The following is a 20,896-nucleotide window of genomic DNA, read 5'->3' on the forward strand; positions in this document are numbered from 1 at the left end:
GTATTTGGCTCTACATGTCTGTGTGAGCAGATTTTCTATCACATGAGTCCTCAGGCAGCCTCTGAATGCTGGACACTTGGAGACCTGTGTCTCTGAGTGGGAGACCAGAGATCACATTCACATGTGTGTCTCTGTATTAACAAACATGTCATCATATTGGCCCAGTTTTTCTTATCATTGTTGTGAGGAGACCATAAATAGCATTTGTATTTTCTGTTGTACAGTTCATTTGCTGTTATGGATAAAAAGTCTTTTTTTTGTTTCATAATAGCTGATAACTATTCGCTGACAGCTGCCAACATCTGCACACAAATATAATCCTATAAAGTTGTTCTATACAGTGTGTAACTGTTCATGTAGAGCGTTATTAAATTTATTGCTAATGCAGTCATATGGCACACTGACTTCTGAGGAAATTTTAGATGCGCTCGTCATCAGAAAGGTTGCCGACCCCTGGGTTAGAGAATAATCGAGACTATATAAAAGACATGAGAAGCCCAGCAGGGAAGATAAGGGAGAGAGAGAAAGTGCGGCCGCCTCCCTCAAGAGCCAAGGAGTTACAAGGATATACTGTGTTTTGTATTAGTATTACCTTGTGTGCAATTTTGCTTTTTTTCTACATGAAATATTGAGGGGCCTCTGAGCCTAAGAATTTCTTTGCTGGTAGTGATGTGCCACTCTTACATATATAGGATAAAATAAAACTTGAAACTTGAGACTGATTGATTTTCACAGTAAGGAAGATCAAGATTCAAATATTGCTACAGGAAAAAAATCTTGCTACAGATTTCAATGTGCAAACACAATCGAGTGAGTGTGGGGTGACTGGGTTAGGCCAATCTGATATTTAATGAACATGTTGCAGAAACAAAGAAGTGAACCATGCAAACCTGCGTAGGTCAGTGTGAACAGACAGACGTTTTCCTCTCATGGAAACTTTGGCATTGAACTTGGTCTCCTGCAAGAAGGGAAAAAGACGCTTTTAGTTTCCACCTCAAAGTCTGTGAGTTTTTTCTTGTTGAAAGGCTCAAAGATCATAAATGACAAGAAGGCGCAAACACTGAAGCCACAGGGATGCTTCAACCACATTTCTGTCACGGTTCTGGGTCATGTTGACCCAGCTTTCTGTTTTTCTAGATTATGATTTATGGTTTGATTTATCAGTGATACTGTTTTGATTATGATTATTATTTAGTAGGCTTTGGTCAGTGTCAAGTCTGTCTCTCTCTGTCTAGTCCGTGTCTTAGTAAAGTGTGTTTTGTTTCCTGTTTTACTTTGAAGGTTCTTGTTCCTGTCTGATGTCAGTGTTCCAGCTTTGCTCCCCCTGTCTCGTTAGGTCTTATTTCTCCCAGCTGTGTTCCCCTTCTGTCTCTAATTCCTTGATGACTCCCTCAGTGTATTTAAGCCCAGTGTGCCTTTGTGTCACTGTCGCGTCCTTAACGTCTGTTCACCCTCTCTCCCTCTGTGTGCTCTGTTTTCCAACCTGTCTAGTTATTCGGTACTCCCAGTTTAGTTAGTGTTTTTCTGTTCTGCTTCATCCCAGCAATAAAGCTGTGTATTTTGAGTTTCTTCCGCCTCCTCGAGTCCTGCCTGCCTAGACACAGACAATTTCAGAGTTTCTTTAGGGTCTTCGTCTTCATTTCTTTGCCTGGGACAGATATATTCTCTGTATGATGTTATATAAGTAAAGCTTAGTAACTTTTAAAAGGATTCAAAGGAGTCTTTACAGCATGAACTGAGTGTGTGGGGCATTGACTTAATGACCTAGGAGCTCAGGAAGAATGATGGGGTTTCAGCAGGTCAGAGATATACTGGGAAGCTTCACCATGTAGGGCGCTACAAGTTAAAACTAGAATTTTAAGGTGAAACCTAAAATACATTTAAAATGGGGTGGTTGTAGCTCAGGTGGCAGAGCAGATCAGCCACTAACCAGAAGGTCGGTGGTTCGATCCCAGGCTGCTCCAGGCTGCATGCCAAATATCCTTGTACCCAGGGCAGCTATGGCTGCAATGTAGCTGCCATCACCAGTGTATGAATGTGTGTGTGAATGGGTGGATGACTGAACGTGTAAAGCGCTTTGGAGTCCTTAGGGACTAAGTAAAGCGCTATACAAATGCAGGCCATTTATTTTACATTGGCAGCCAATGAAGAGAAGCCATGGAGTGACTTCATGGAGTGACATGTGAGCTTCAGCTGGTGACAGGTAAAAGTCTTGACGCAGCATTTTGCACAGTCTGAAGACAAGTCAAAGCTAATTTGTTAAAACAGAAGAAAGACGACGGTCACAATAATCAGTAAGAGCAGTTCAGCCTTTTGACACCAGCAGTCTGAGTTTAGAAATATTCATTAGATGATAAGGAAGTCATGAGAGGTTCCTGCGGTGTGTTTTTAAAGAACAGCTGTTATCCTCCCTCCGGTTAGGGTGGATTTGGAGTTTGTCTTTCTGCCTCAGATTAAAAGCCATCAAACACATATAATCAGCCTTTTAAAAGGACCAGTGCAGCCATCCAGTCTTCACCAGATTATCAGGTCACCAGCGTGGCAACCAGACCAGCCCAGCTAAGACAATTTCTATCAAAGGCAGAACTGTTATTTCAGATATCACTGACTCATACAAACAGTAAAAGATCTGTTAGATATGACATGACCCATTTTAAAACAACACCAGTAATCCTAAACAAGTCCTTAAGAACGTTATCATGACGCAGTGATCAGCAGTATCAAACCAGACCACAGAGTGTGTGTGTGTGTGTGTGTGTGTGTGTGTGTGTGTGTGTGTGTGTGTGTGTGTGTGTGTGTGTGTGTGTGTGTGTGTGTGTACGTACCATGGTCATGCTGCTCAGCTGAACCGGAGGCTGACCTGGAGGCAGCACCATCACATTGACGATGGCAGTCATGACAACCGTGGCTCCAGACGTCTTGATGGAGGTTTTGGGCGGAGAGTTGACGGCGAGCTGGAGAGACAGTGGAGCATCCACCAGTGCCGGGTTCTACCCAGAGTACACAAGGAGAACAGAAAATCAGGCTGGTGTTACACACTGAAAAGTTTAACTTTATTAACTTGTTAAGCCCCAGGGTTATTCCTAACATTCCTGCTGGAAAATGACGTGCCCAGAGCTAACTGACTATTTCTCAGCAATTACAAACTGTGTAAATCATCTTGATATCAAAATAAAGCTGACACTTGTGAGACTTCATCAAAAACACAATGATATCACAGCAGAGGCCACTGTTTCAAAGTAATTGAGGATAAAACCATATCTTCATCATATCATACTTGTCTGATCGCACTCAGTTCATTCAACTCAAATCCTTTACTTCTCAGCCCTTTCCTCTGACGTGCCCCAGGGATCTGTCCTGGGCCCCTTCTTTTCATTATCTACCGCTTGGACATATTTTCCGTAAATACAATATCCAGTTTCACTGTTATGCCGATGACACCCAGCTTTATCTGTCCACTAAACCTGATTCTGCTCTTCCCCCATCCTCCCTCACCCTCTGTTTAGCTGAACTAAATTCATGGTTCTCTTCTAATTTTCTTAAACTCAACAGTAATAAATCCGAGCTCCTCTTGGTCGGCTCTAAATCTACATTATCCAGAACCAACAGTTTCTCTGTTACTATCAATAACTCGCCGGTCTTCGTTTCTTCCTCTGTGAAAAGCTTGGGTCTCATCCTCCACAGCACTCTCTTTCAATTCACACATTAATAATATTACTCGGTCTGCATATTTTCAATTGCGCAACATTAATCGTCTCCGTCCTTTTCTCTCCCCACATGCCGCTGCCCTTCTTGTCCATAGCCTTGTTACTTCCCAGATTGATTATTGTGATTCACTTCTTTTTGGTCTTACTCAAAAATCCATCCACAAGCTCCAACGCGTCCAGAACTCTGCTGCCCCTATCATCACCAGGACCCCTTCTGTCCACCACATCACTCCTGTCTTGCAGCAGCTTCATTGGCTCCCGGTCAAATATCGCATCAATTTCAAAATACTCTTGTATACATTTAGGGCTATTCATCATCTCTCTCCTCCATATCTCTCTGATCTGGTTAAGATCACCGCCCCATCTCGTTGTCTCAGATCTTCTTCCCTTTCTCTCTCCGTCCCTTCCCCCCGTCTTGCAACCATGGGGAGCAGGGCTTTCAGCTGCTCCACGACTCTGGAATTCCCGACCTCCTGATTTAAGAAACATCTCTTCCTTCTCTCTCTTTAAGTCCAAACTCAAAACCCACTTGTACAAAATAGCTTATCCCACATAACCTCTCCACTCTGCTATTTTATTTGTTTATGTCTTATGCTTTTATGATTCTGTAAACTTCTTGCTTTTATGTTGCTTTTACTCTACTATGTACAGTGACCTTGAGTGTTTTGAAAGGCGCTTTCAAATAAAATGTATTATTATCATTATTATTATTATTATTATTATTATTATTAAAACACAAAAATATAAAGCCAAATATTGTACCTATGTTTGTTGTTGCTGGTGTTTGGAATTAGGATGCTGCGGCCGTTCATATGTATATTCAGCAACTGTATGTGCAAATAAAATATGCTGCAAAGCACAAATATGGCTTCGGGTCTGCCGTGGAGTTTCACATAAGCATTTTGCAATTTTGCCGAATTTTGCAGTATTTGGGAAATGAAGCACACAGAGATACAGCTAGGCAGGAAGTTTTTAACTTGACTGAAGCAAGACAGCAAAAGTAAGAGGGAATTGATTTCAATGTTTTTCACATGTGTGTCAGGGTTCCTTGACCCAGTGTTTCAGTTGGACTTCGTCACTGTTCAGTTCCCATGTATGTTTCCTGTTTTGTTGTGTTAGCCTTTTTGTCCGTGTGCATTATGTTTTACTTCATCTGTGTCAGTAGTTAGATTTAGTTCAGCTGTAATCTCACCTGTTTCTAGTCATGGTGACCGTTGGGTGAACATGGGTTCCATGCTTTGTGTTTACATCTTTTTGACTCAGTTGGTTTCTCTCAAAACGTAAAAGAACCCACCCACCACTTTAATCACACTCTAGATCTTGTTTTAACTTATGGCATAGAAACTGAACATTTAACAGTGTTTCCTGAAAACCCTCTCCTGTCTGATCATTTCCTGATAACATTTACATTTACAATAATTGATTACACAGCGGTGGAGAGTAGACTTTATCACAGTAGATGTCTTTCTGAAAGCGCTGTAACTAAGTTTAAGAATATAATCCACCCACTGTTATCATCTTCAATGCCCTGTACCAACAGAGAGCAGAGCAGCTATCTGAACGCTACCCCAACAGAGGTCGATTATCTTGTTAATAATTTCACCTCCTCACTACGTACGACTCTGGATACTGTAGCTCCTGTGAAAACTAAGGTCTCAAATCAGAAGTACCTGTCATGATTCGGCTGTGTGGCAGGCAGGAGAGGACCCAAACGCAAACTCACGGAGACAAAATATAAACTCAAAAACACAGCTTTAATGCTGGCAAAAAGTGGAACACGAAAACAGTACTAAACTAAACTGGGAAAGCTAAACATAAAGTAAACCAGGAACCACGGGGAGAATCACACACAGCATGAGGGAGAACGCGACGCCGAACAGAGGGAGACGCAGACAGAAATACACAGAGGGTTAACGAGGAAAGTGGGAACACACGGGGAACACAGCTGACACAGATAACCATAACGAGACAGGGCGGGGTGAACATAACACTGACGGGAGACAGGCAGAGTCAAACAGGAAGTACAGAGGTTCGGACAGGAGGAGAGAGAGCACGGGGAAAACACAGACATAACGGGCTGGGGAAACATGGAATAAAATATAAGGAGAGACGAGGGCTCACAGATACACAGAGGGGAACACAGGGGGTAAAAGCCACGAAGGGAAAACACTTAGGGAACAACACAACAGGGCAACTCAGGAAATATGGCCTAAATAGGGAACAAAATACAAACATACAAGAAAACTAAGAATACTGGGCCAACATGGCCCAGGACCATGACAGTACCTGACTTCGTGGTATAATTCTCAAACACGTACCCTAAAGCAGATGACTCGTAATCTGGAGAGGAAATGGCGTGTCACAAATTTAGAGGATCATCATTTAGCCTGGAGAAATAGTTTGCTGCTTTATAAGAAAGCCCTCCGCAAAGCCAGAACATCTTACTATTCATCACTGATTGAAGAAAATAAGAACAACCCCAGGTTTCTCTTCAGCTCTGTAGCCAGGCTGACAAAAAGTCAGAGCTCTGTTGAGCCAACCATCCCTTTAACGTTAACCAGTAATGACTTCATGAACTTCTTCACAAATAAAATTTTAATCATTAGAGAAAAAATGACCAATAATCATCCCACAGATGTAATATTATCTACAGCTACTCTTAGTACCATTGATGTTAAGTTAGACTCTTTTTCTCCAATTGATCTTTCTGAGTTAACTTCAATAATTACTTCCTCCAAACCATCAACGTGTCTTTTAGACCCCATTCCTACAAAACTGCTCAAAGAAGTCCTGCCATTAATTAATGCTTCGATCTTAAATATGATCAACCTATCTCTAATAATCAGCTATGTACCACAGGCCTTCAAGCTGGCTGTAGTTAAACCTTTACTCAAAAACCATCTCTAGACCCAGCAGTCTTACTTCCATAGGCCGATCTCCAACCTTCCTTTATATCAAACATCCTTGAAAGAGTAGTTGTCAAACAGCTAACAGATCATCTGCAGAGGCTTATTTGAAGAGTTTCAGTCAGGTTTCAGAGCTCATCACAGCACAGAAACAGCTTTAGTGAAGGTTACAAATGATCTTCTTATGGCCTCTGACAGTGGACTCATCTCTGTGCTTGTCCTGCTAGACCTCAGTGCAGCGTTCGATACTGTCGACCATAATATCCTATTAGAGCGATTAGAACATGCTGTAGGTATTACAGGTACTGTGCTGCAGTGGTTTGTATCATATCTATCTAATAGACTCCAGTTTGTGCATGTAAATGGAGAGTCCTCTTCACACACTGAGGTTAACAACTCCAACATCATTGTCAAGTTTGCGAACGACACTACAGTGGTGGGTCTTATCACCAACGGTGATGAGACGGCTTACAGGGAGGAGGTCAGCGCCCTGACCCACTGGTGTCAAGACAACCATCTCACCCTCAACGTCGCAAAGACAAAGGAGTTGATAGTGGACTTCTGGAGGTGCAGAGAAGTACACACCCCCATCACCATCAACGGCGCTGCTGTGGAGAGAGTGAGCAGCTTCCGGTTTCTTGGTGTACATCTGGCTGAGGATCTTACGTGGTCAGGACACATAAACAAAACAGTGAAGAAGGCGCAGCAGCGCCTCTTCTTTCTCAGGAGACTGAAAAGATTAGGCATAAGCGCCCGCATCCTCAGGACGTTCTATTGCTTCCTTCTACTGGATGCATCACCACCTGGTACGGCAACAGCACTGCTTACAACCGCAAAGCTCTCCAGGGAGTAGTGCGGTGCTCTGAACGGATAATTGGAGGTGAGCTTCCCTCCCTCCAAGACATCTACAGGAAGCGGTGCCTCAGTAAAGCGGGAAGGATCATCAAGGACTCCAGTCACCCCAGCCATAAACTGTTCAGACTACTTCCATCCTTCTGACAGTCTCCACGGCCTCTGTGGTGGGTATGCAAGTGAAGAGAGAGACTACATCAAAGGACACCATCGTTTCATCTGGATCCAGGGTAAGTTTCTGGACCTTGTCGGTGAAGTCAGTGGAGTTCTTGATGTGGTGTGGGGTGTTCTCCACGAGAGGTGCAAGGATGGTAGCAAGGTGTTTTGCAATGTTATAAGTGGCTGAGTTTATGCTACTGACTATGGGTCTGAGTGGGACAGCTTCCTTGTGGATTTTAGGAAGTCCGTAAATGCAGGGTATGGTATCCCCTGGGTAAAGACGGTGATATGTAAGGCGGTCAGTGATTTTGTCCTTTTTGAAAGTCTTGAATGCAAGCTATAACTTTCTTTTTGTAGCTGCTTGTGGGGTCTCGCTTTAAGGCTTCGTAGGTATTGTTGTCACTGAGGAGAGTAGTGATCTTTGTGTGGTAATCTGTAGTATTTAGGACCACGGTGCATCTTCCCTTATCAGCTGGTAAAACAGTGATGTTGTGATCTTTGTTCAGGGAAGAGTACCCAGCCACTGGTACAGATATGTGGACGACACCTGGGTCAAAATCAAGACACAAGAAGTGGAATCCTTCACTGCGCACATTAACGCTGTGGATAAAAACATCAAGTTCACCAGGGAAGACACAAAGGACGACTGTTTGCCTTTCCTGGACTGCGCCGTGCACATTGAAGAGAACGGCAACCTCAACATCGAAGTTTACGGGAAGCCCACACACACGGACCAGTACCTCCTCTTTGACTCCCATCACCCTCTGGAACACAAACTTGGAGTAATTAGGACCCTACACCACCGGGCAGAACATGTTCCCTCTAAGCCTGAAGGAAAAAAGAAGGAACACACACATGTAAAGGAAGCACTCAAAATGTGCGGCTATCCTAAATGGGCGTTCTTAAAGTCAGCAAAGAGGCACAGAAAAGAAGACCAGACACCAGCGAGGGAGGATAAGAAGGACAGACGCAGCAACACTGTCATCCCCTATGTAGCCGGTGTATCAGAGAAACTCAGGAGAGTTTTTCCTTTCCAGTCACCTTTCTCACTCACTATGTGTTAACAGACCTCTCTGCATTGAATCATATATGTTATTAACCTCTGTCTCTCTTCCACAGCATGTCTTTATCCTGTCTTCCTTCTCTCACCCCAACCAATCACAGCAGATGGCCCCGCCCCTCCCTGAGCCTGGTTCTGCCGGAGGTTTCTTCCTGTTAAAAGGGAGTTTTTCCTTCCCACTGTTGCCAAAGTGCTTGCTCGTAGGGGGTCATGTGATTGTTGGATTTTTCTCTGTATCTACCTTACCATATGAAGCACCTTGAGGCGACTATATAAATAAAATTAAATTGAATTGCAGAATCTGTTTACCAGTTCTTTAATTGTTTGTTGTTTTAGCTGTTTGGTGGTTGTTGAAATGCTTTTGTGAGTTTTTAGCTGGGATTCTGACATTTCTGCTTTACCCAATATCTGGTGGTGCATCCCATTAAACAAACCTCTTTTTTAATGAGCCTTTACTCTTGCACTTCATCTCTGTTCTGTTTCTATTGTGTTGCTCTTGTGTTTCAGTCATGTTTCTGCTGTGTCTGCTCACCAGCATCATGATGAGTCCAAAGTAGGTGGTTCTCAATAACATCTCCAGATCTTTGGGCATCTGAGCAGGTACAAGAAACAAACAGCAAACAGGAAACTAGTGACTTCTGTGATGGTTTTAGATGTTCTGGTTTTTATGGTTCTGGGTTAGGGTTAAGTCTAAATGTTTTGTTTATGCTGGTTGACCTTTTCATTGACTATGTGCATCTGAAAGACTCCGGCCGTGTAGTAGGAGAACAAGCCACTGTCGAAGAAGAACTCGGACAGTGCCAAGTATACCATCCGGTCATACTCTTTGATGACGGGTTCCACAGCATAGTTCACCAACGAGACGTTCTGGTGAGAAAGGTCGAAGAACATCCCCTATGGAAACAACAGACACAATTCATTTATGGCCTCTATAAAAACTACATCAGGTAATCTCAGGTAATCTTCACCCTGAAGTGCATGTCGAGGCTCCGGGACGTCACCACGGGATCATCAATCAGCGAATAATCGATTCCAATAAACTGATCAACTTCTGTCCTCACTGGGATCGTCTCCAACAGTGAGTTCACAAGAACCAGAGCGGCATGATCCAGAGCCGGGCAGATCTGAGCGAAAGAGATAGAGGAGACCGGTGAGAGAGGGAGTTATGGGACAGGTGACACAGGTGACACAAAGGAGACAGGTGAGGGAGATGACACAGGTGAGCGCAAGAGGTGAGGGAGAGAGGGATGGGTGAGGGAGGTGAGACAGACGGATGGGGAGACAGGTGAGGGAGGAGAGACAGGAGAAAGACAGACATGTCAGAGAGCGACAGGTGACCAGGTACCTTTTGGTTGAGGAGGAAGCGCATGCCTGTTGTCAGAAATCTGGCCAGGAAGCCATAAACTCTCCTTTAAAAAAGACACAGAGCTTCCTGGTTGGCTGATACTGTCACATAAGTCACATCATGCATTTAATGTTTATTGTTTATTGAATCACTGTAATTGATTACCCCAGCGTTCCACTGAACTTTGCACTCATTTTGCTGATATTGGCATCACAAGTGATGTTATTGATCTTCAGCCGTCCCTCCTCATCTCTGATCAGGTTCAGAGCTGTGTTGATGTTCACGCCCTCAGCCGACGCGTTGATGTTTCCTGTGTCGTAACTGAGAGGCAATAACATTATCATCAACAACAACATCATCTGCAATTAGTGTTCCTGTGAGCAGCAGCTCTAGTGGAGTGATTTGGTTCTCTATGGTGGAACTGCTTGGGTTGAACCATGTGTTCTGGAGGAGAACTCACAAGAACCAGTACAGGATCCGTCTGTTGAAAGTCAGTGAGATCGATGAGTTCTGAACGTCGAACAGCAAACCAACATCAGGGATGAACTGCAGATCAGCGTGAGTCAGATTCAGCTCTGTAATCTTCACACTAATACATAGCCGACAGAGAGGTGATGTTACTAAAACACATGTGGATGGGTCTAAATGATCACTTCAGATTTTGTGGGGTCACGTACTCAGTGATGGTGTACTGGAATCGTCCGTCTTCCCCCTTCATCTCCGGCATGCTGATGTTACTTAGCTCCTCTTCAACAAATTTTTGAGTTTCATACTTCACTGTAAACACAAAACAAACCTGATGATGACATTTCTAAAGTAGACATTTAAAGAGCTTTGGCAGAGAAAGTTCTTCAAACTTCCAAATAAATAACTAAATAGATAACTACCTCATCAGTAACTCTCTGGAGTTTAGAAGGACTTAGCAGCTGAGCTCAAAAATGTCCTGAAGGTTCCCAAACTCATTTAATCAGAAGAACTTTTCAACCTGACCAGTGATGTTTGGGAGTGGCAGAAAGAGCACTTTGACCAACATGTCCTCCATGTCATCCATCAGCTCCTTGTTTCTGTCAGTGATGGCCTCTGTGATTGCTCTCCTTTCTAAAGTTCTGCACACTGTAAACTTGATACAGTCCCGATCAAAAGATGCCTTTAAAAGGCAAAATCTGTGCAAAAATGTGGATTCATTGTCATTTTCTGTCAGGTAGTCAGACTGTCATGATGTCATTCTGACTTTTGTGTCTCCCTCTCTGATGTCCATGACGTTCTGATGGCAAAGACAAAAAAGCTTTCCCTTTCTGAACGTGGTCGGGTTGTTGAACTGCATAAGCAGTCACAGCACGCCGTCACTGCTGAGGTGGGACGCCGTAAGACAGTCATTTGGAATTTCTTAAATGATCCTGAGGGTTATGGAACAAAAAAGTGAAAGACCCAAAAAAATGTCACCAGCACTGAGCCGGAGGATCCGATTGGCTGTCCATCAAGACACTTGACAATCCTCGACCCAAATTAAGGCCGTTTCTGGTGCCGACTGCAGCCCCATAACCATCAGATGGCATCTGAGACTGAAGCGCTTCAAAAACAAAAACTCTTCCTCAAAGGCCTCGTCTACTTGGACATAATATGCTAGTCAACTCAGAGTTGTCACTAGCTGAATAAAACATGGTGGACTCATCGGTGTACATTACAAGATGAGATTTACCCAGGACATACGGCAGATCATTCATGAAAACAGAGAAGTGGGTCGAGGCAGCTGCCCTGGGGTAGACCACGGCTCATGACGAAGCCCTCTGAAAAATACTGTTATAATAAACCTTTTACCTTCTTCCACACAAATAACTTTTCATCCAGTACAAAGCAGCTGCTGAAAATCCATAACATTTTAGTTTATCAATCAAAAGATCACAATTTATTAAATCAGATGCAGCACTGAAGTCCAAGAATACTACCCAGAAGCCTTTCCCATCATCTAGATCTTTATACCAGTTATCTGTCATGTGAATGAAGAGCTGGTGGAGTGACCAGGTTTGTAAGCATGTTGAAACTTAGTGAGTCAATAAATAATAAATAATACTGAATTTGTCCATAAACAACTCTCTCCATGACTTTCATTTAAACAGGGAGTAATGGGTCTGCTATTGACACCATTAAAACCAACATTCTTATTTTTTGGAATGGGAATTACACTCAACAAAAATATAAACGCAACACCTTTGTTACTGCTCCCATTCCCCATGGGATGGATGTAGAGACCTAAAATTCATTCCAGATACACAATATAACCATCCCTCCCAAACAGTGGTCACAAATCAGTCCAAATGTGTGGTAGTGGGCACATCTGCTATATTGAGATAATCCATCCCACCTCACAGGTGTGCCACATCAGGATGCTGATCTGACATCATGAGTAGTGCACAGGTGTACCTCAGACTGCCCACAACAAAAGGCCACCCTGGAATGTGCAGTTTTGTCTCACAGCAAAATGCCACAGATGCCACAAGCAATGAGGGAGCGTGCAATTGGCAGGAATGTCAACCAGATCTGTCGCCCGTGCATTGAATGTTCATTTCTCAACCATAAGCCGTCTCCACAGGCCTTTCAGAGAATATGGCAGCACATCCAACCGGCCTCACAACCGCAGACCTCGTGTAACCACACCAGCCCAGGACCTCCACATCCAGCAGGTTCACCTCCAAGATCGTCTGAGACCAGCCACCCAGACAGCTGCTGGAACAATTGGTTTGCACAACCAAACAATTTCTGCACAAACTGTCAGAAACCGTCTCAGGGACGCTCAACTGCATGCCCGTCGTCCTCATCGGGGTCTTGACCTGACTCCAGCTTGTCGCCGTAACAGACTTGTGTGGGCAAATGCTCACATTCGATGGCGTCTGGCACGTTGGAGAGGTGTGCGCTTCACGGATGAATCATGGTTCACATTGTTCAGGGCAGATGGCAGCTGAGAATGTCCCAGTTCTTGCATGGCCAGCATACTCACCGGACATGTCACCCATTGAGCATGTTCGGGATGTGCTTGACCGGCGTATACGACAGCGTGTACCAGTTCCCACGAATATCCAACAACCTCGCACAGCCATTGAAGTGGAGTGGACCAACATTCCACAGGCCACAATTGACAATCTGATAGACTCCATGCGACGATGTGTTGCACTGCATGAGGCAAATGGTGGTCACACCAGATACTGACCGGTTCTGGGTCCCCAGACCCCCAATAGCGCAAAAAACTGCACATTCCAGGGTGGCCTTTTGTTGTGGGCAGTCTGAGGTACACCTGTGCACTACTCATGATGTCAGATCAGCATCCTGATGTGGCACACCTGTGAGGTGGGATGGATTATCTCAATATAGCAGATGTGCCCACTACCACACATTTGGACTGATTTGTGACCACTGTTTGGGAGGGATGGTTATATTGTGTATCTGGAATGAATTTTAGGTCTCTACGTCCATCCCATGGGGAATGGGAGCAGTAACAAAGGCGTTGCGTTTATATTTTTGTTGAGTGTATTTTCAATTCTTTTCACTGGAGTGAAAATAAGCTGCATGAAAACATCTATTAAATATGTGACTTACAGGAAGAGACACAAACTTGGCCTTAAATGATTAGGTCTTAAAATGGGTCTTAAATAATCAGGCCCCATCTTATCTTAATGACCTTGTAGTACCATATCACCCTATTAGAGCACTTCGCTCTCGCTCTGCAGGCCTACTTGTTGTTCCTAGAGTATTTAAAAGTAGAATGGGAGGCAGAGCCTTCAGTTTTCAGGCCCCTCTTCTGTGGAACCAGCTTCCAATTTGGATTCAGGAGACAGACACTATCTCTACTTTTAAGATTAGGCTTCAAACTTTCCTTTTTGCTAAAGCATATAGTTAGGGCTGGACCAGGTGACCCTGAATCTTCTCTTAGTTATGCTGCAATAGGTGTAGGCTGCCGGGGATTCCCATGATGCACTGGGTGTTTCTTATTCACTCACTAGGGATGGGTACCGGTGTCCGGTGCCATGATGGCACCGGTTCTGACATAAACGGTAGTAACCAGACCGAAAAGCAGTGCACATTTTGGTGCTTTATTTCGGTGCTTTTTTTCGGTGCTTTTTTTCCCTGAGCTGTGATACACTTCTAGCCAATAATTTTACGTTTCCGAGGATAGTAGGCGGGTCCAGGTATGTGCGTTCTTTTAGAGCAGAGCTACAGATTAAAAATGTCCAAGGCAAAGCGGTCAAAAGTCTGGCTGTACTTCACAGCAAAATATGCAAACTCAGCAGCCTGCAACAAGTGCTTTAAGCTGATACTGTGATACTGTCAAAGGAGGTAACACCTCAAATCCGATGAAACACCTGGCGACGCATAGCGTTTTTTTTAAAAGCCCAGAAATGCGCCGTATTTGATAGCTTGCTGCGAGACCTCACACCGAGCGCATCTACTGCAGGTGGGTTGCCTGTTATGCAACATCCCCCAAAAACACGAAGAGGAGAGTCCTGGCCCCTAGCCCTGCCAGTGTAGCAGAAATGATGACGGATGATGATGCAGCAGCAGCCGTTCTTCTCTGCGTGAGTAGCTTCATGTTGTTCGTGTGTAATTTACGTTGAGTAGGCTAACCACGTTATTACATTAATGCATGTAAGGTGAACTAGCAAACATCATCATAGCTACATGCGTCTGTCTTCTTGTTTGATGGCAGATGCTCCCTTCACCCTGGCCAAAAAGGCTAAAATGACCAAAGAAAAAGTGGAAAACAGTTAAACATGAGAGGTTTTTGGACAAAGTTTGTGTTCTCCATTCTTTAAGCACTGCTTCCAGCCAAGAGTGATACCATATATGCCCCATAGCTGCAGAAAAGGCTAACATTGTTATCTTTTTACAAAAAACAGCTGACCATGAGAGGTTTTTGGACCAATTTTGTGTTCTCCATTCTTTAAGCACCGGTTTGAGCACCGTTTGAGCACCGGCACCGTTTCAAAAGTACCGATTTGGCACCGGTATCGGATAAAACATAAACGATACCCATCCCTATCACTCACTATGTGTTAATAGACCTCTCTGCATTGAATTATTAGTCATTATTTATCTCTGGCTCTGCTGGAGGTTTCCTCTTGTTAAAAGGGAGTTTTTCTTTCCCACTGTCGCCAAGTGCTTGCTCAAAGGCGGTCATATGATTGTTTTAGGATTATAATGACTCATATACTCACACATGTCCAGTCCTCTGTCAGTGATACGTATTTTACAGCCTGCAGGTTCAGCAGAGGCCATGACAGACAAAGACCAGAGGAAGAGGAAGTGCACGAAATAGGAAGTCATCCTGAACCTGAATATGCCAACCTGAAACAAAGAAGAGTTCACATAAAATAATCCCACCTTTGTATTTCCATCTGTAAGGACAATAATACAGGTTTTGTAAGATGTCCTGAACATGCCATTTTTAATGTTAAACCCTTGAAATAGAGCTGAAAGAAAATGTTTGGACCTACAGTGGAGGGAAACCTAAAATAAGAACTGTGCACTGAAAAGTGCTTCTAAGGTTCTGATTCTGGTTCTTGGTTGGACTGTTTGGTAATTGCGTTTAGATGTGCACAGATGTTGTTTTCATTGTTAAATGTGGTTTTCTGGCCTTTTTAAAGAGTCACAGTCATGCTTTATAACAACATTTGTAGGATCATGTATTTCTGGTCCATCGTTTCTCCACAGCAGAACGTCTACCATCGAGTCAGGGTTGAGTCATCAGGAAAAGGAGGCAGGAGGTCATTTATGAGGTTTTGGGGATTTTTTAATAGACTGTTCAGAGGAGGTGTTTGTACCCTGAGCTGTGACTTACAGGCATCCTCACTTTATTTTTTTCTCACTCAGTTTTTTTTCTCAAGCCAACTGCTCAAAGATAGCACAAAGTGTTTTATGAACCTGAAACAAGAAGCTGCGTTGGGGGTCAAAGATGATGATGGCCACATAGATCTGTGGAGTGAACACATTTCTCCATACAAACACAGTTCAACTTGAACTGCAGTAACCTCTGTTCCTCTGTTGCAACAACAACCCTCCCCCTGCTCCGAGTGCCTCTCAGCAGCTCCTGACCTGATTTCTCTGCTTTTCTGACAGGAAGGGAAATTGTTGACTTTCTGATTAGAAATGTCCACTTTGTGGTTCCTTCTTTTACTTTATTTTAGATTTAAACTGTTTTTAGACTGCAGTCAAGCAGTCAAAGGTCTTCAGCATTGTTACACCCCGGCCTAGCATGAAAGAACACTTCTTGGTTTCTCTTTAAGCTGAAACGTTCGCTCTAATCACATTAAAATGTCCGCCTATAAAACCAAAGTCACAGCTCCACAGCTGTTAGAAATAAACACCTCTAAATCTAAAACACTGAACCATCCTGAGCTCTCTCTACTCACATTAATGAACTTTTTTGAGTTCTGGTCTGATGTTGGTCTGTCTCCAGATTCCTTGTACAAAGAGTTGCCATAAATTGCAAAATTCTGATGTTCTTATCATGGGTTGATTTCCTTCTTTAAAATGTGGACTAAATCCTCTCAAAGATGTAAACAGAGCAACTTGGACCTTAAAAGCGCTCCTGACATGAGAAATTGTAGGAGCACTTTAAGAGGACAAAGAGTTTCCTCAGCAGCGATCGGTGGAAACAAAGTGTTGTGCTACAGGAAAACCTGGATGGCAAATAGAGCTCCCAAAATCCCATCAGTTTGTTTTGTCAGGCTTTGGAGGATCCAACCCTCTCTGAAATGTGACATGCAGAGCCAATAAAAACAAACTGAATGGACAAAGTGTTGATATTAAAGGTAGATGGACTCATCAGCTCACTGGCTAACACACAAGAAAACCTTCAACCTTAAAAGCAGCTGCTTGTCTCCTACAGTCCATACCGGCTGGTGGAAGCAGGTGGAGATGACTCACTGACTTCATGCACTCAAACATGTGATCGTGGGCTTACAGTCAATTCATATATATAAACATGAGTATATAAAATGTTTGATGGTACAAACAGCCCCAGCAGTTACAGCACTTTCAGAAAGACATCTACTGTATTCAAACGTATTCCCCACTGCTGTATGATCCACTATTGTAAATGTAAATGTTGTTAAGAAGATGGGTTTTTTTGTCCTCTTTCTTTCTCCCTTTCCTATCTCTCACTCATGTCTGTCCCATCTGTAACAACTGAAAATAAAATAAATAATAAAAACAAAGGTCGATCAAATGGACCAATACGGCAATGCCACGATGATCCATTTGGCAAAATAAATCCATTGGGTATCCTTGTTGGTCTTCAGACAACAATTCTGACGGCTAACCAAATGGGACAGGCAAAAAGAAAAAAAAAAAAAAAAAAAAAAAGATGGTTTGAGGTAGGTTATTTGGAACTATCTTCTACCTCACAAAGTGTCAGTGCCTAAAACCCAAATTCTCTTTAATGGCCACCAGGGGGCGATGCCTGTGGCTTCCAAGACCCTTCCAGTCCTAAAGAAAGTCCACAGATGCTCTGACATGTGTAAACACTTTGTTGATGAGTTCGTAGTGCATCTTGACAGATTTTAAAAGATTAGATGTCATGATGAGCCTTGAACAGAGAACAATACCTGAAAGACCACACACACATTACTCATCAGGTTTGAAGCTTCCAGCAAACTTCCAAAAAGCAGAGCATCCTCACAAATATTGACACAAGCTCAGTCTGTAATCAGTGTGTTTAATAACAGCTCAGTGCCAAGAGCCAATCAGCATCCAGCTGCTGCTGCACCCACATCTAAACATCTGGCTCACCACTAACTGCTAAGGGCTAACCTTTAATTACACTCCTTCAGAGTCCTCATTCATTCAGCTACTGAAGCTCAAACACAGACTCCACACCCAAACGCTGACCTCCAACCTCTGACCTCCCAGTCTCAGAGGCAAACAAAGCAGCAAATTTTCCCCAACAAACAATGAAAGAGTTAAATCAGTGACCTCATAACATTTTAATTCAGCCTAATAAGTCCAGCAGTTTCAGTTTAACCCTGTCCTGTCCTGCAGTCTCTCAGTGACGCTGTGGCGACGGGCGAGCTTCCTCCTGCTCTACGAGTCAGAAGCTTTTTAAGGATCTCACATCTCAATAAAATCTCTCCACCAGACACACGGTCCGTTTTGAAACGTTTTCCTCAGTGAGCTGAAAGCCTGGATGAGGATTATACTGGAGCAGGAGGTTATGTGGTGGGGGGGGGGGGGGGGGGGGGGGTACAGTTTAAACCTCCACATCCTCAGACCTGCATCTACTGAGCTGCAAATTCAAACTAACAATCACAATAAAAAAAAAAACCTCAGATGGGGCTCACCTGTCCATGATGTCACGCTCTCTGTTTGTTTACCTGCCTGTCTGGTGTCAGCTGACCTCTGTCTGTCTGTCTCTTCTCTGAGTTGAACTCTTCCTTTTGTGTCTCCCTCTCTGATGTCAGCTGTTTTTCCTGCCTCTGAACTCTGCTCTGAATGTCTGAGTGATGAAACTCACAGATCAGCAGCTGGAGGATGAAGAGGAGGAGGAGGAGATCACGTCGAAGTTTCTGGTTTTCTGTCCCTGTTCACTCTGAGCACCGATCTCTCTGTGGAGACTTTTATCCCGAGGGAGTCACAGACTCCTCCCCCTACCCCTCATGCTTCCCCTTCCTCCCCCTCCCCCTCCTCTGTGTTTCTCTTCATGTTTTAGCTATACATTTTCTCATTTTCTTTTGGAGAGGTCTTGAGTGAGCTGAGGGTTTTTTATTGTGTAAGGGTTCAAACCAACAACAAAACAAAAATACTGTCATGCACTCATCATTGGTGGTTTTATCTAACAGAAACTGACTTTAAAAAAATCAGAATGTGCCTCACAGTAAAAACAATAATATTGGCATAAAATAATCAGGTGTTTAAAAACCAGGACATTTATTATTAATGTTCTTTTTACATAATATTTTAAATAAATTTAGTTCCTTATTCAGATTTCAAGGATTATTTTGAACATACAAAGCTACTTGAGTCCTCCTGGTCTCAAACTGGGAGCTTTCCTGTGTGAGGCATAGCCACACCATAAAATAACTAAATAAAAAAAGTAATAATAATTTTAATCCATATTAAAAACAGTACTGTTCTGGTAGTTTGAGCAAAAGAAAAAAAATAAAATAACAAAATAATATTAATTTCTCATCACATCAATCTACAGATTATAAAACTGTAAGTAATAAATGATCAAAGTATTACAATGCAGTAAATTAAATACTTTTGTTGTACCTTTAACTTAACATTCAATTCAAATTAATTTTACTTACATAGCACTAAATAAATGCTGCAGATGCTTCTATTTCATTTGTATTATAAAGAACCCCAGAGAAGCCCCAACAATCAGACAACTTTCTTTAAGAAAGTTTGGAGACGGGAGTGTGATGGATGGGAGTCCAGCCTGGAAGTAATAAATGTATGAACTAGTTTTTCAGCGTCACTCTGAGACAGAATATTTCTAACTTTAGAGATGTTGCACAAATGGAAGAAAGCAGTCTTACATATTTGTTTAATATGTGCGTTGAAGGACATGTCCTGGTCAAAAATGACTCCAAGGTTCCTCACAGCGGTAATGCCATCCAGAGTAAGAATCTGCTTAGATACCATATTTCTAAGCTTTTCAGGGCCGAGTACAATAACCTCAGTTTGATCTGAATTAAGAAGCAGAAAGTTAGCGGCCATCCAGGTCTTTATGTCTTTAAGACATTCCTGCAGTTTAACTCATTGGTGTGTGTTATCTGGCTTCATGGACAGATAGAGCTGGGTGTCATCTGCATAACAGTGTAAATGTATGCTATGTCTTCTAATGATGCTGCCTAAGGGAAGCATGTATAATGTAAACAGAATTGGTCCTAGCACTGAACCCTGTGGAACTCCATAACTAACCTCAGTGTGTGAAGAGGACTCTCCATTTACATGCACAAACTGGAGTCTATTAGATAGATATGATACAAACCACTGCAGTGCAGTACCTGTAACACCTACAGCATGTTCTAATCGCTCTAATAGGATATTATGGTCGACAGTATCGAACGCTGCACTGAGGTCTAGTATATGATCTATATCCTTAAACATTCAGAAGGACATCTACTGTAATGAAGTCAACTCCCCACTGCTGTGTAATAATTTATTGTAAATCCAAATGTTATCAGGAAATGATCGGCAAAGGGAGGGAACACTGTTAACCCTGTCATCCATGAATTATTACAACCTCAGTCAGGATTTTTATTCACCTTTAGGCATGAAAAAAATATTTTTGTACTTCATTTTTTTAAACATGTACTTTCAAATAGTTTTTTACATGTCCGCTTAGGTGGACAACATACGTTTTGATTTGTGAATTTGACAAATGAATAAATACAAATGTGTTGTGTTTATGTGCAAGTATACCTTCGACACTGACACAAATACAAGAAGGCAGCCTTTGAATTGCTGTCCACTGTAGTGACCAGCCAGCATTTTAAGGAGAATGTCACTCCTGGTCTGATTGGGGAGGGGACCAGAGAAAACAGCAGTCTGTCGTGGGTGTGTTGAAAAATGATTACAAATACGAACAGGTTGGCGGTGTACCAGAGGCCTCTATTTTGGACTCTGCTTCCGCCTCATCATCAGCCAGCTGGCCTTTTCCCCCAACTGCTCAGGACAATCTGCTTGGGCAGAGTTAAAGGCTGCTACGCGACCTTTGGCTGCACCGACTACAGCGACCTGGTTAGCTATAGGTTTTATAGGTGTGGAGAGACAGGTCTTCAATTCACTCATCCTAGCCTTAAATGTTTAAGATGAAATGAGATCATCTTTTATTTATTTTTCAGCTATTTATTAATAAGTGACTTTATGT

General features: G+C 42.9%; 1 protein-coding gene across 3 annotated transcripts in view; it reads right to left on the reverse strand.

Annotated features, from left to right (window-relative positions):
- The window catches only part of pltp (phospholipid transfer protein), a 33,804-nt gene extending 15,167 nt beyond the window's left edge, over window positions 1-18,637 (reverse strand). The window contains exons 1-11 of one of the 3 annotated variants that reach the window (XM_080891145.1): window positions 18,360-18,606; window positions 15,237-15,366; window positions 10,707-10,806; window positions 10,490-10,618; window positions 10,195-10,350; window positions 10,030-10,093; window positions 9,653-9,808; window positions 9,402-9,578; window positions 9,217-9,276; window positions 2,826-2,990; window positions 891-958 (exon numbers count right to left, since the gene is read on the reverse strand). In XM_080891145.1, coding sequence (XP_080747271.1) covers window positions 891-958; window positions 2,826-2,990; window positions 9,217-9,276; window positions 9,402-9,578; window positions 9,653-9,808; window positions 10,030-10,093; window positions 10,195-10,350; window positions 10,490-10,618; window positions 10,707-10,806; window positions 15,237-15,345 — 1,184 coding nt within the window. In that variant the 5' untranslated portion in view covers window positions 15,346-15,366; window positions 18,360-18,606. Of the gene's footprint in view, window positions 1-890; window positions 959-2,825; window positions 2,991-9,216; window positions 9,277-9,401; window positions 9,579-9,652; window positions 9,809-10,029; window positions 10,094-10,194; window positions 10,351-10,489; window positions 10,619-10,706; window positions 10,807-15,236; window positions 15,367-18,359 lie in introns of all 3 variants that reach the window. The other 2 variants (XM_080891146.1, XM_080891147.1) reach the window with 2 other exon arrangements.
- Between the last annotated feature and the right edge of the window lie 2,259 nt (window positions 18,638-20,896).

This window comes from Rhamphochromis sp. 'chilingali' (assembly GCF_963969265.1).
Source record: "Rhamphochromis sp. 'chilingali' genome assembly, chromosome: 9".
NCBI classification, from domain to species: domain Eukaryota; kingdom Metazoa; phylum Chordata; class Actinopteri; order Cichliformes; family Cichlidae; genus Rhamphochromis; species Rhamphochromis sp. 'chilingali'.